Source organism: Ambystoma mexicanum, chromosome 9 (assembly GCF_040938575.1).
Source record: "Ambystoma mexicanum isolate Mex_15411 chromosome 9, UKY_AmexF1_1, whole genome shotgun sequence".
Taxonomy (NCBI): Eukaryota; Metazoa; Chordata; class Amphibia; order Caudata; family Ambystomatidae; genus Ambystoma; species Ambystoma mexicanum.
In genome coordinates, this window is record NC_090931.1 from 275,503,309 (window position 1) to 275,519,074 (window position 15,766).

At 42.0% G+C, this 15,766-nt stretch overlaps 1 protein-coding gene across 7 annotated transcripts in view; it reads left to right on the forward strand.

The window, feature by feature from the left end:
• The window catches only part of NF1 (neurofibromin 1), a 3,279,657-nt gene that overhangs the window by 2,266,192 nt on the left and 997,699 nt on the right, over positions 1 to 15,766 (forward strand). For all 7 annotated transcript variants that reach the window (XM_069614617.1, XM_069614618.1, XM_069614621.1 and 4 more), the window contains one exon: positions 3,950 to 4,143. In XM_069614617.1, the coding sequence (XP_069470718.1) occupies positions 3,950 to 4,143 (194 nt within the window). The remainder of the gene's footprint in view (positions 1 to 3,949; positions 4,144 to 15,766) is intronic.

A 15,766-nucleotide genomic window follows, 5' to 3' on the forward strand; every position in this document is an offset into this window, starting at 1 on the left:
CATAGTGTTTTCACCAAACAGAAAAGTTCTCAGCTTCAACGGTGTTTAAGTAATAAAGAATAGTAAGGTTGCAAAACACTTCTAAGGCAAGGGTGGTGTTCCTTTCCTCTAGACTTCTTATTCCTCTTTAACCCTGTTTAGTATATGAAGGATTGTCTCTTGTACATCCTCTTGGCCTCCTGCCACCTTAAGATCTTTATAAAACTGGGGATCCTTTTCATCAGTCTTAGTCATAGGTTTCCTGCTTTTTGGTTTCTTGTAAGAGCGGACCCCACCCCAGACTTCCAGGAATATGGTTGTCTTGATTCTTCCTCTTGTCAAATTATGAAATTCTTAAATAATGTTATCTCTTCTGTTAGAAATGGAATCCTCTTATGTTCTGCCTTCTCACATGGGTATACGTTTTTGACTTGCTTTGTCTTCTTACATGGGTACAAGTTTTCGACTTGCACAGTGTGGTTGTTTTGCATTGATTTACTCCCCTGCCATTAGGCGGTTGTCTCTGTGTTACTTCAGGGTCCAGACTCTCTTGTGGAGTTATTAATCCTCGACTTGCACCGTGGTGTTATCTCCTCTTGGTTTACTTTCCTGCCAAGTGGACAAATCTTGAGCTTCCTTTGAGGTCCCAAACCCTCTCTTGCAGGTCCTCGACTAGTGATGATTTCTTCACTTGGTTCACTCTCTTGCCAAGTAGACAACACTCTTTGGCTTCCTTCATGGCCCCAAACCCTCTTTGCCATTTAGTTGCTCAGCCCTGTGCCTTGTGGACCTCGGCCAGCTGCCAAGCATCCTGTGTACCTGTTTATACTCTGCAGGTCAGTTTGGGTGTTGACCGTTCTTCTGCTGCTTCCCTGGAGCCTCGGGTCACCGTCAGTGCTACGCAGTGGTCAGCCCCAATTTATTTGGCGTCTGCTCATTCCTGGCTGGCTGTTCCTTGTTCACTGGTGAAATGTGAGCCAGGAGGTCTCTCACGGCAGCAACGTGAGGAGTCTTGGCGTTGGGGACCTCTCTTGCGCTGTTTCGCTCCATGTTTGGCTTCCCTGAGGCTAGCACTAGTCTCGCTCTCTGCTTCCCAGCTTGTGGCTGCAGCTGAGGCTGAACACCTTCGAAACTCTCTCAAAGGATAATTATAATGCTTCGGGCCAGTCACCGGTTTCTTGAGTCTAGACTGCTCATTCTGTTTCTCATGCATAATCCTTATACTCGCGGCCCTCCTCCTCGTCCCAGTACTAGCCTTAAAGCTATGTGTGATATCTCGAAGTCTTTGGATTCTCATAGTTGTCTTCTAAACCAGATGGAGTACATTGACAATAAAACAGATCAGTCCTATCTAAACGGGTATAAGAAAGATTTATAGAGGGTGAAGAAACTAACAAGAGACAACTGCCCCCCAGATCTTCACGATATTATCCACGCATTTCATGCAGCCACGTCGATTCGTGTAAGGCTCACTTTAGATGGCTTGTTGTCTGCTCCGATTAAGACAGACCGTGGCCTAAAGCAAGGGTGTTTATTAGCTGCAGCAATTTTTAATTATTTCATCCATGATCTAACTCCAATTTTTCTACAGATTGCCTCTGATGCTCCAGTCCTTAAAGGACAAAAAGTTACTAATTTAAACTATGCGGATGACATAGTCCTCATCTCAAAAACGCCGCAGGGCTTACAGAACCTCATCGATGCATTTAATGTGTACCTAATTGAGAACCAATTGATAATCAATACTAAAAAAACCCAGATTGTAGTCTGAGGCAAATCGGCTACATACATTTAAACCCAAATGGTCATTTAATTATACTCCATTGGAAGTTGTGCAATCATATACTTACCTGGGTTGTGAATTTAGTGGCTCGCTCAAACCGCACCATCAAATTGACCGCATGGAGGCAAAATTGACTTCAGCAATTTCGCAATCTAAAATCATATTACATAAATTTGGAAAATTTACAATTCAACCAGTAATAACTTACTGGTCCATGAAAGCAATCCCTTCTATTCTGTATGGGGCTGAAACCCTATTGAACTTCAATCACGTGCATCTGGAGAGATTTGAGGGAAAGTTTTGGAGGGCTGTGCTCAACCTCCCCCATTGTGTTCCAAGTGCTTGGTTGCGATATGAAGTAGGCCTTGTCTCCATACATGCGGTCTATACTTGGCGATGTTGTATGTTATTTTGTAAATGTCTTATGGCAAACCAAAAAATGAATGTTATCTGTAATAAGTGTCTACATGCTAACAACTGACAAGAACTTTGTAAAATTGTGGATTAATCTTTGTTTGGAAGCCTTAGCATCTGCTAACATCTCAATTCACAAGTTAATAGCCAATCCTGTGGGTTCCAAAACAGCATTTTATAATCTAGATTGGTCAAATACCATCGATAAATGCCAAAAGTATCGCCAACCATGTAAGTTTCGCTTCTGGCCCAAACCAATGAAATGCCCTGAATCTTATCTTTTAAAATTCCCTTCTGCTAAATTAAGAGCAGGCTTCTTGAGAGCACGATTCGATCTATGGCCCACTTACCAGGTTCAGGCAAGGCGAAATCTGCGATCACGAGCACTACAAGCATGTCGATTCTGCATGCAAGATAATACAATAGAATCCTTGGAACATTTAGTCTGTTACTGTCCTAAATTGAATGCCCTAAGGTTAATACATTTCTTGAAAGTCCTGCCTTGCATAGAAACTGTTGACCAAGAAATGAGATGGACCTTCTTATTGTGCTCTAATACTTACCTTTTGCAGATTGCACTAACCAACTTTTTATTATCCTTAAGCTTAGATAAAAGTCAAACGAGATATAATCTAAGTCTCAAGCAGCTTGAAAACTAAAAGTAAGGAAAAGAGGAAATCCCTCCTTTTTCTCATAATCTTACTTTTATAATGTTAGGGAATTATCTAGCTCTGAAGTGTATCTATTTTACTTTAATTCTATTATGTTTTAGTTAAATGTTTGTATATTTGTTAGATGAAGGGCAACAACACTTGTGCTGCTTGAGTCTGAGTCTGTACATTCTATCATGAAATTCTTTTGAAAACTGAAGTTATTTTTATGACTATATCAAAAATCAATCAAAAAATTATGTTCGTGTATTGAAAAGTTTTAACAGCTAAATCAATAATAAAAATAAAAAAAAATAGAGGGTGAAGAAGTGGGGTCTATTAAATCAGTTAGACATTGCTTTCCCTGGTGGTATTGGTCTCCAGTGATAGTGTGCTGTTCTTTCGCCAAATACTCTTTATCTTGTGTGTTACCAACAAGAGCAGTAGTGTACTGAGATGTACTGTCCTAGCACCTAGAAAAGATGCTCCTTCAAGGGGAAAAGGGGTGACATCTATTTGTCACACTAAATAGAAGCAACAAAGCAGAATCAACCATCTTGCTAAAATTGTTTTAAAGAGTGTCCGGTTGATACCAAAGTGCTTTTTCACACAACCGAGGATATTCTAGTACAGCCATCTCTGTGTACATTTGCAAACTGATTTCCTAAGCACTAAACATGCATGGTTTATCCTCATTTCTGACTGCTTTTTGTGACTACATCAAAATGTATGTCAACGCAAGGGAATGTATTTTTATAACCTGGAAGCAAATGCCAAAGGATTTAGACGATCGTAGATTTTCTTCAGTACATTTTTATATGTTCTTTTGGCAACATGTTAACAGTTTTTCCTTACGCAGGTAATGAATGCTTCACTTGTTGTTACACTGCAGTTTCTGCTAGAGTGAATCATCGGAAAACGTGCATGGTTTTTAGCTTTCCTTAGCCTGCACTTCTTAATTAAAATGGCGTTTGGTGGTTTATTGTGGCAGACACTGTTACCAGAAACTTATCTGTATAGAATAGGCATATGGCGACTGTAGCAAATTAGGGTTATGGGATTGTATTTTGTGTCTCCATTGTTATATTCTAAATCCAGCACTAATAATGTTTTTGTTTTGCAGGCATTGAATTAAAGCACCTTTGTCTTGAATATATGACACCCTGGCTTTTAAATTTAGTTCGTTTCTGCAAACTGACTGATGATGCTAAACGCCAGCGAGTTAGTGCTATTCTTGACAAGCTCATCACAATGACAATAAACGAGAAACAAATGTATCCATCTATTCAGGCAAAGATTTGGGGAAGTCTTGGACAGGTACTTTATTTATGCTTTGATACATGTGTCTTGGAAGTTGAAATGTAAACTGAAATTGTATTTTCCATTCATTGTAACATTGTATACTTCAAAAACGTGTCTCTTGGTGTAGCATTGGATAGAGTTTATAGGGGCTCTTACGTGGGATATGCATCAAGTTTAAAAGCCCTACCTCCCCCCAGGACTACCTTTTTGCTAGAATTATCCATTTATTAATGGTAATCCTTTTGGCCTACTGGCCGGAGAAATCTGATGTCTAGCACCTGGGTGGCAACCAGGGGAGGGTGTATCACAATAGGTGAAACATGGCTCAGGTAAACGAAGGACGAATGATAAAGTGCATCCACTGATTGGACCACTGTACAGATATATATGGACCTATTTAACCAGTCGATTGTTCTGTCCACTACATAAAACACCTGATTACTTAATTCCAGATGCTCTGCCACCGTTCTAACTTGTTGGGAAACAAGCTTCTGCTGAACTCTGGAAAACTTCTCAGAAGATGGTACATTCTGCAGCTATAGAATTTTGGAATCTCTGGTATGTGAGCACCCTTCACATGCCTGGGTATTCTGATCCTCTACATAATGAGCCCAACTGCCACTTCCTGTTTTATAATCTAAAGGTCCGGCCTGGGAACTGCTCTTGGCATCTTTTAATCTGAGTGCGAGAGTTTATTACTTTTTTAAACATATGGTGGTCACCCTTAGTGCATTTTAAAATGACCCTTTTGTCTTTTAACATGCACAGTTGTTTTCCCCTACATACTGTTTTGCTTTTCCTAATTTATAAAATAAACTCAAATTGGTTTTCAGCATGCTGCAGATCACTGGCTTCAAAGCGTGAATCTGGAGCACACATTCCTTCTTGGCAACTAAGCCACACATAGGCTGTGCCGCATACCTGAGCAATCGACATCCGGAGCAGTCCTGTGATGTCTTTGTGGACATTGCACCATGCTCCTGTAGGAGATCTTATCATACACAGGTAAAATCAAAGAGATGCAGTACCAGAGATGACAGTGGAGTGCATCTTCCAGCACTGTACTTAAGACGTAGGTAAGGTTTGCATACAGGGTATGCAAAGGTAAGGTTTGCTAGACCTTACAACTACTTACTTGATGTAAGTAGTTGGAAGGTCTAGCGGTACTGGGCAGAAAGATACATCCCCAGTTCTTGGGTTTTTGATGGCTGTTGGTTCCGGATGTGTCTGCTGTGAACTGCCTGCCAGTGTACATAATGTGAACAGAACCAATTCCAATTCTTTGGTCAGCCCCCCTTTTCCTGCCTGTTCAGGTTAGTGCAAAGAGGGATATGGCCCTGTCTGAATCCCCCAAATGGCTGGGATCGTACTGCAGGGTCATCCTTTGGAGGTAGAGCACTGCCCCTTCAAAAACCTGATGCTTTGGTTCTGGAGAGACTACTCTAGGTATCCAGTGATTTTAACAAAGTATTTTCTATTCAAAGCATGCGTTACCGAAACATTTTCATTGAAAAAATAATATAATATGTTAAAACAGGTGGGTGGGAGTTTGAGGGGGGGATGAAAACATGCGGAAACGGGGGCTTGGGAACGTGACCCCCCCACACATCCCGCCTGCTCCCCACCGTACCCAATTAACAAAAAGATCAGTATTTATTTGGTAAAAAGGTTTCTGTAAAACATGCCTCGAATAAAAATTCTTTGCTAAAATCACATAGAGCTACTACTCTATTGCCTTGCAAATGTCCTAATTTACTGCCAGATAGTGCTTCTTCTGCTGCTTATCCAGAGTTATACTGTAGAAGCGAAAGCAGAAAGCATGACACCAAGTGTGGAACCAGAGTGGATTCGCTGGGGCCAGAGTATTTCTTTTAAAAAGGCCTCAAACAAATGATCGAGAATCCAAGAAGTGTCTACTCATCCCTTCTGCTGTGTCTTCATCTACTGCAGTACAGGACTGGGTACAGGGTGAAGTGTCATCTTTGGCTGATTGAATGTGTCCAAGCAATTTTTGATTCCTAATGAGGGGACTGCAATCATTTCAAGGAACCCCTTTAACGCCAGAGAGCTTTACCCTGGTACCAGTGATATCTCTCCCTCGTCCTACGGTGGTACAAAATGTGTTTGTGGCCAAAATTCAATGCCTCAGGAATTCAATTGTTATCAAACATTTGCCTTGTTCTTTGGTGCCAGCTCTCACACTCTCTACTTCTCAGTTTTCAGTCTGGTCATGCTTTGTCAGACTCTACATGTACAACTATGTCTTTTCATTGCTCTTTGGATGAGAAGGCGGGAGACATAACGCTTTTATGTAGGATTTAGACTGGCTTCTTCACATCTTGTCTTCAAAATTTCTTTTGATCTGCTGGCTGATGGGTTTAGTGACAAAATAGCTGATACTCGGCCTCTCCTTACTCCAGTGGTACCAGTGAGATTTGTTTCTGAACTGCCCCCTTTTGGTCCTAGACCAATATACTGCCTCCTCCTTGGAAGAGATGTTTGTTTTACCAAGCTGAACATTCAGTAGAGAGATACAAGTCTCTGCTTATGACTATCAAGTCATAAAAATAAAAGGATTGTACTTGGAAGGAGCAGCTGGGTAAAGCGGTGCCCTGGATAAGTTTACTAGAGAGCATGGGGGTTCTGTGAGGTTTGCTCTTGAGGCCTACAAAGCCCAGGCCAGGCAAGCAGCCCTCTATGGTGCCGAGCTTTGGGCTGGACCAGCCTCTGGCTGTGGTAGAAAACACTTTTTTGAAGAGCCTTTTGGATGTACCATTTGTACACCCAACCTATCTATTAGTCTTGAATTAAATTAACAGCCCATTGAAGCAGCTGGTAAGGCTAAGCCATTGTATTATTGGACAAGGGTTTGGACTGCTGTTAGGGATGTGATGTCCCAGGAAGGAGCCATGCATTTCTCTTAGTTCCAGTTTTTAAAGAAGTCATTTCAACCCCTTGGACTTATTGATTATCAGACTAACCCTGATACAATTGGTAGCAGCTCTAAAATCTGTATTGCCAATGCTCTTGAGGTAGCAAAGGAGGATGAAATGTGTCCGGGGTTGGCCGATTCTAACAAGTTTCTAAGATAATGGATGCTAAAGCCGACTGCAGGTTATGAAGATTACTTGGACCACATGTACCCAAAACAAATGAGATCCTTGTTCATTGAAGCCTTTTTGGGCATTTTCCATGGCCGCTGTAAAGAGCAAGTGGAACCATAAAGTCACCCCCACATGCCCGTTTTCCCCTGATGTAATCAAGGACATGGTTCACTTTGTCCTGCTTTGCACATACTATGGTGACTTGAGAAGAGGATATTTGAAGCCTCTTTTCAGTGCTCGTAAAGTTAATACCACTGCGAAGGCCATGACTTTGTCTACCGGCTAAAGATCATCTCACAACGTATGCAATGGGCTGGTATTTACTGAGGGAATGGAGAAGATGATCTAAACATCTCCACTAATCCAAGGTGGCTAGTGACAGCCTTATATATCTGGTTGACCTATGAGGTACGTTTTCTCTGTTTGTGCTACTACTAGATCACAAAAAGTTAAAGGTAGCGATTTGTTTAATTTGTGTAGTATTTATGGCTGAAATGTCACCCTGTTCCATGTATCACACTTTTAGATCTTGTGGGAATTCTCCTCTGCGCTAGTAATTAATGCACTTTTTGCACTTCCGCATTGCGTAAAGATTTAACTGTGATTAATGTATATTTATTTTAGTAGAGTTTTAAAATATTTCTTGTAGTGTGCATTTTTGACTTGTTTAGCAACGATCAGTAATTAATGTTATTGGTATTATTAACTGGTATTAACCGTTTCAACGTTGTTTTTACTGTGTATTGTATTTATTTTTTTTTATAGCAATTTGCCTATATAAAGAAGTGATTAACAAAGCTCTGATGTTCATCTGCTCCTCGATCGAGAAACCCACAGGATGAAGATTTTTTTCTTTCTTCAAAAAACAAGTTTAAAAACCCTTTTACGCCTCTCAAGTAGTTTGGAATGTGCAGCTCTTTAACGAAAGAACCCTGTTTCAAGTAAATCTACTTTTTCTAAAAGTATGGACAACAAGTACAACATCTGATTACTGCAGGTTGTGGTAAGGGCAATGCCCCTATTTTGCTCTCCATTCCATTGATAAGGAAAGCAAGGCTTGAGATGCAACCTAGCAACAATATCTTTCAAAATACTGGTCTTGCATTGAGGCAGGTACATTCTGCATCTATTGTGGCCAGGTTCTCTACTCAAATTCTAGGTGAAGTTTCCTCTTGGTTAAATTTGGCAAACGAATCATCCTACCAACATTTCTTCATTAAGTGTCCTTTTGGACACTAGACTTGTGCATAGTCTTGGGGGTGTCATCATGTCTGATCATGCATACCTCAAACCAATGTAATATCTATTATGTAAGAAAAGGTTTTGGGTCTCCCTTACAATGTGAAATTTCTTCATGCTGAAGATGGATGATCTTCAGAAATGCATGACTGGCCATCTCGGGTCTACCATTTACCCTGCAGCTATGTCTTTCTCCTTATCCTCACACTTTCCGTAGACTTTCAAGGGAGATTTGCAATGGGTGATCTACATTTTCAGTACAAACGTCTTCAGTTTAGTCTAAAGGATACACAAAGGGTGCTCACAAAGTTCCTGGCTGTACCGGCAGTCTTCCTCTGAGTTTATCAGATTAATGTGCATCCTTACCAGGATGATTGGCCTGGCAGACCTTGGGCAGTGCCAGAGTGTTGCATGAGGAGCAGCGGAAAAGGAAGATAGACCCAGGTCAGAGCCTACCTCCCCTCAATCCTCCTCCCAGGGCTCAAGAAGAGAACTAGTCCGGTAGCCGTGGGGGTCTTGAGAGGTGCAGCCGTCTCAAAGGTGGAATAGTGGGGATGGCAGCTAGATCAGCTAGATCCCAGGAGAGAGCTTACTTCACCTTTTACCCCCAGGTTCTACCTGCATCTTAGCCACCACAAGCTCAAATTGAAACTTCCAAGCATGCAGTGCAGGTACCCTTAGGTCACAGCCCAGGAATAAGGAGACAGTAATCTGTGGAAGTAAAGTAATCCTCCCTTCTCCACTTGAAATATTGGAAGTGTCAGGCAAGCTATTCATGGCCTCCAATTGCACTGATATAAACTTTTGTGCACCATGGTATTAAGCCATAGCCCTGTCTTTAGTTATTCAATTAGTTTGTACATGTCCTTTAGGCAACAGCTTGGTGCGACTCTTTTAGCTATCATGAGTAACAAGGAAAGCCCAACACTCCCCAAGGCAAAAAACACATTTCCATGGTGGAACTAAAATGGCTAATAAAAATAACTATCCACTTGGTGCTGAATATTTCCAAAGGAAATTAACTTATTACACGTAGTTCTTAAACAAAAAAGCAATAGCTAAACTTTCCTTCAAACCCATGGTCTTGAGTTACCGATTTAAATTAATCTGTGGTGATGGTGTGTTCTAATGCGTTTGCCTCTTTTCAATTTCCGAAAGACACTTGAGACACTGATCTAGTTCCTCTTTATGTGCACAATGTTTCTATGGACAAAATTGCCCATTGAGGCAGTATGACTCCTCAGTGTTAATCTTTGGCTCAAGAGAATGCATATGGATGTAGACACAGCTCTTTTGCGCACCAAAATAAATTCTGCCAGCTTTAAACCCTCACTAACCCTTTGGGCATATAAATCATTGTGATTTGTTGGGGAGGAAAAGGATTAATGAAACATCGTTCTTCTCTTGTTTTAGAATTCAAGTGGAAATAATGGGATTTGATTTCAATAAAGAAAGTAGTGCTTGCCCCTAAAGGTTTGCCGATGTCACTTCCAACTATATGTACACATGTTTCTGCCACTGCTACTCTAATTTCGGCACAGATGAACCTACTATAATTGATAAAGAAAGATGATGAAAAGGAAAGTATGTCCCCTTGTTGGGTAGACGATATGTAAAGCCACAGCATCGTGAAAATGCTTTGTGGACAGGAATCCCACAAATGAATTTATTAAGTTGTTATAAACATACTAATATATTTATGGTGGGGGTTTCTCGCCATAAAGGCACTGCATGTTAGGATGAGGACAGCCTGATGAGGCAATTAATTGGATTCGATATAAAAAGGTGTTTATCACCTGTATGATTTGGTGTCTGGTAATAATGTCCCCATACATATTGTCGCAGGGAAAAGCCATTGGCGACATTTAATATGGTGACATTATGTATCGGGATGGGTTGTAGGGATGTCCCCTGCTAGGTTCCATGTAATAATGTGTCTGCAAAAAACTGCAACTTTTTTCTCAGGAGACATTTTTGCGAGAACATTATTACATGCAACCTACGATTTGACGTAGTGGGAGACACACATACTGTGGCATAAGAGCCATTTCTGGAGTTATTGTTACACTGACTTCATCCTCTAAACATTTGGTTCTTCTTGTCACAGATTGTCTGACCTTGCTAGACACAAAATCTTATAATTCAGCTGAGATATTCTGTCTACATAAAATTTCAAGCTTTAAGATTTTCCTAAAACCATTTCATACTCAGTCAAAGACTGATCATGTACTTTATGGTGCCTTTATCAACAGTCCCTGCACTACACCCTTAAATAATGATCTTGTAGAAATACTACTTAACCACTAATTGACCCTGTGCTCCCTTTTCTCTCTACAAGCAATTCAATTTCTACCCATGACAAGTACTGCTTAGTCTTAGATTCAAAGAAGGAACTGATCACCTGTTCTCTTTTGAAATAGTGCGGTAAGCCGGGGCACTCCTGAAGACACATGGGGAGCAGGGGGTGAATGTGATCCATCCCAGTACTCTTAAAGAGCAGGACCGACACAGCTGTGGTCCCCAGCCTCTGAATAAAACCGGTTACACCTTTGTTAGTTGAAGTACAGACGCTTTGTTTACAAAGATTAGGGACTGGTATTGGCAAGAATTGATTACACCCTTGTTGTGCTTGGTTGCTGAAGACTGCCCATAAACCTCCCTCTACTATATAGCGTTGAGGTCTTGGCAATGGGTTCACCTGATATACAATGCGTAAAGTTCTATAAGGGAACAAAATTATGATTTCTCTTGTTCATTGTTTCAACGGCTGTGGTGACATAGAATGAGGAGTCGGACCAGGATCTTCAATTTTGGGCTCAAAACTTTTATTGTGTATTCCAAAAGCCTATATTTCCCTATCTCTAGAGGTGGTTTTCCCTACCTCAGGTCTGTCAGGAAGTCTGTGATGTCCAAATAATATTTTACTGTCCTGGTCCAAAATTCTAAACTATCCATACCACTTAAACGCAAAAGTCCAAAACAACAAAACTATAAGGAGACTGCCTCCCTTCTTCTAGCCTGTGAATTCGATTTTTACTTGACAGTCTCTTCTTCTTTTTCAGTCTTCTCTTTCCTTGCTTTCTTCTCTTAGAGTCCCTTCTTGAAGGGAGTTTAAGGATTGTGTCCCTTTTTGTTCAAAAGAGAGGGAAGAAGGAAAGAGGAGCTGACTCTTTGGGTGATCCGATAACAGGCAAAGACGAATATCGACTTGAACAAAGGACCAACTCTTAAAACGGAGTCATGATTCTCCATCGTTTTGAAGTTCCCTGTGGAACATGCAAACGTTTTTGACTGTAGACATCCACCACTTGGGGAAGGGATGTTTTGATGCTCTCAAAGACAACTTCCAAAGGATGCTGTTATCTGCTTACCAAGCTTTTTCGATTCCCCTTTCTCAAAATTACTAAACTGAGGAAAAGAGTTCTTATCCCAACTCAGGAGAATGATTCCCTTCACCTGGGTATAAGTCTCTTACAGTTTGGGTTTCACCAAGTCCTACAAATCCCACAGGGCTAGGAGAATAACTCCCTTCTCCTAGTTCATACCCAGTTTTTAACAGGCTTTTCTTGAGTTACTTCCATTTTAGACTCTTCATCAATTCTCTCAATTCAATCCACTATATTTGTACTACTCCCAGTAGAATATTGTCCTTCAACTTGCCCCCACTGGGATGAGGGAGAGACTCCCGGAGTTCTTCTTGTCTCTTCAATACCACAGTCTTATGGCCCTAGCCAGGGAGTTGCCTCACAAAATGATCTACTTCTCTCTTGTCTTCTACTTTCATCTTCTCAAGTTTTCCCAGCCCCCTTGCGGACTTATTTCTGTTCCTGATACCTTCTCTCAGGGAACTCTTCACCGTTTTTGTCAGGAGTCGTGGGTTCGTTCTTGCTCTTTCTTCTTCTGCTTTTTTTCAGCTCACTTGACTTTGTGGCTTGCTTCAATTGGCAGTCTGGGTACTAGTTTTGGACCATTCGGTCCACCCATTAAAGGTTGCGCAACCACCACAGATCCTGGTACTTCCCATGCAATCGCCTATGTAGCTCCACAGTAGGCTAGTGTTGGCGGTCTTGGCCTAGTTTTTGGATAGCACTGTCTACCCGACGCAGAGCATGCCACCACCACCACACCGATTCTAAACTTCAGGGTTGTCAGCTCCCAGCCGACGGACAAGCCGCTTTGCTCTCGTCCCTCAGTTTCTTCTCATCATTTCACATTGCTTCTTCGACACAGCCTTCAATCTGCCTGTTTCCAACTCGTAGGCTTTTTGTTGGCCTGCTGGCTCGCCGACTTCTTCTCCTGCCAGATTTCGCTATCCTTGTCCTTATTTATTGTTTAGCTTAAGTAGCTGGCACTACCCCTGTGTAACATCTTTTCGATTGACAACGGCTGGCAGAACATTCTTCATGCTTGACTGTAGCATTCTTGGGTTTTTCTTCGTCCCATTACCTATCATAGTGAGACTGTCTGACACATTACAGTACTGCATAGTCTCAGAATTTAGCATAGGTAAGGACGAGTTGGGCTTTGTTTTGACCCTGTGGGGTTGGTAGATAAAGAGGCCATGTTCCAGATTCATGTCCTTGTTCCCAGGAGAGGAGTCCCTCCCCATTAGAACCTCCCACATGTTGCCAACCATAGGGGGACTATCGGTTAGTGGCCTCACCTCTCTAGCCTCATGGAAAGGGGTTTCCCTCTTGGGAGAAGAGACGCCATCTGAAGGATCATCACACATCTCTTACAGGAGGAAGGCGCTTTGAAGCATTATCCACCTAATTTCTGATAAATTAAGTGAATGATAATCAAATTGTTTTTAGCACAAGACCAATTATCATTCTCATAGAAGATATAAATGCCTCTTTGGAAGTTGGCAACATGAGAAGATCTATTCTACTAAGTGGAAATATTGGACATTTGTGAAAACTTAATCCTAAATACAAAGAGTAAACCGTCACTTATACTAAAACAGTTTGTACATGTGGCAACTGACAAATGTATCCCTCCAAACAAAAGGTTTCTTGCTCATTTTCATGCAGGGGTTACTTGTTAATCTGTTTTGGACTAGATGACTGCTTTGACTCTTGAACATTGTATTCTCCTGAAGGACTTTGAGGTTGTTGAAGTGAGAGTGACTAAGATCACTCATTAACTTGTAGACTCTGAGGTAAATTTAGAAAAGAGGAAGGTGATCAATACCAGGATGCTCCCCGTATGACAAATACCCGCAGTGCTGTGAGATGGTCAGATGAAGATTATAGCAATCGCCCCCAAATCTGGGTGGCATACGTGGCATAGGTATGCCCTAACCTCGGGCCTGCTTAGGCTCATGGGAGTGATAGCTGTTCGCAGCCTGGGGGTGCAAATCGTTTATTTATTTTATTCGAGAAATGGTCTCTATGCGTATTGCGCTAGCCCAATCTTCCATGGCGGCCTCGGATTAGAAGGTCGCCAGGACTGGCGCGCAAAGCTCTGGTCCACCTGCTAAGTGGGGATGGAGGAAGTGGGTTGGGATGCCTTTTTGTCTGGGTGGGGAGGCAACAGGGAGAGGCTCAACATGGCACCACCTGGGGAAGTACCTTGGGTGGCTTGAAAGAGCAGGCAGTACTCTGTATTCTCACCCACTCTTCCATCCACCTGATTGGCTGACCTCCCTTCCCTGAGAGTGAATACAAATTCATGTTACTATTTAATAAGTGAATCAATGATGCTCATTCAAATTTGGTTTTGAATGCTGAGAATCTCCTGGAAGATATAATAAACTGCTTTGGTGAATTTTGAAGGTAGATAAAAACAATTTCTCTATACTGCGAGAACTGCCAAGAGATTGACACTCAAACATGTAGGGCACACATAGTCTCATTGGATGCTAAATGTAGCTATCACAAGACCAAATTGATTGACATAGCTGGTTAATCACTGTGGCCCGTCAAGAAGCTCCCAGATAGGCAAAATCAGGAAATACCACAAGAAATTGCAAAATTAAAAAAAAGGACACACATGTTCAATATAGTCTATCAAAGAAATGGATAGCACATCATTTTGGAAGGTATAGGGAAATATGGATGCTGATCAAGCCCTCACATGGTTTTAGGAAGCAGGCAGGGTGAAGCTACAATTGATTTTGGCTTCACCAGTAGTGCAAGCCATTTTACTTCATAGTGCTCCAAAGTAGCTTTTGTGACAAATCCAGGCAATTTGTTCCTTCTCAGTCATCTCTTAGAAGGGCTATGACCCCTTTAGCATTTTCAAAATCCCTACCAGATAAGGAAAAGAAAAAATGTATGGTTTAGGAGAGAAGGTAGCAACCACTGCAGTGTACAAGACTCACGTTGCTAATGGTACAACCCTCATGGCTAGATATAATTTGGCACAATGGGATCAAATGGAGGATCTGGTTAGAGATGACTGTGACCCAGTATCCCTAGGTCAGGGAAGGGAAGTCAACCGACAACACGAGGAAGGAGGGTCGGGCCAGTGCCTAAACGGAGAAGAGTAAACCTTAGTCCAAGACCAGGGTACAAGCCAGCTGCAAGAGAAAGTACTATTGGGCTCATAATCAAAATAGAATCGGACGTGGAGTCCGGAAGCGTGCTCGTGTAAACCCTGGTCGGAATCCATCAGTACGGAACCGCAAGCTCACCTGGTGCCACTACGGGTGAGTCACTTGCGTACGAGAGCCGACACTGGACCTGGTGTTGAACATCATGCAACCAAACGGATGGGGTTGCTTGCCGGTGACGACAGCGGCGCCATCATCGAAAAGACAGTAGTTCGGAGTTACAGCAGCAGCGGTAACGGGTTATGGCGGCCCTGGAAGCCTGGCGTCCAAGAGGGGGGTGGGGCTATCCTCTGAGGTAACCCTTGTAGCAACAGCAAACCTGATTGGCTAAGACATAGAGGCAGTAATACAAAGCCTCGACCATCCGATACTAAGTGTCATTCCGTGTTTGATCTTTGCAGGAGACGCATGTTCCAGGAAACAAAGGAAGCTTCCATTGGGCCTTTTAAACCCTCCATCCAGACTGACTCCCTGAAAAGGAGACTTCCTTATTCCAAAAAAGGGAACCGTTCCTCTGAATCTAAATGACTAATTTAGTTGTTTTTCTGTTCCTTTGGGTGTTTCAAGACATAAATCCTGAATAAAAGGACTATTTTATCATAACTTGGTCTCCAGCGTCTGTCCCAAAAGTGGTGTCAGAAGTGGGATCGCCAGACAATGCATCGTGGAAGGCATTTGTAATACACTTGCAGAGGGACAACAGCAGCTACAACTGTTGCTGCAGGTACAGAGCCACCAG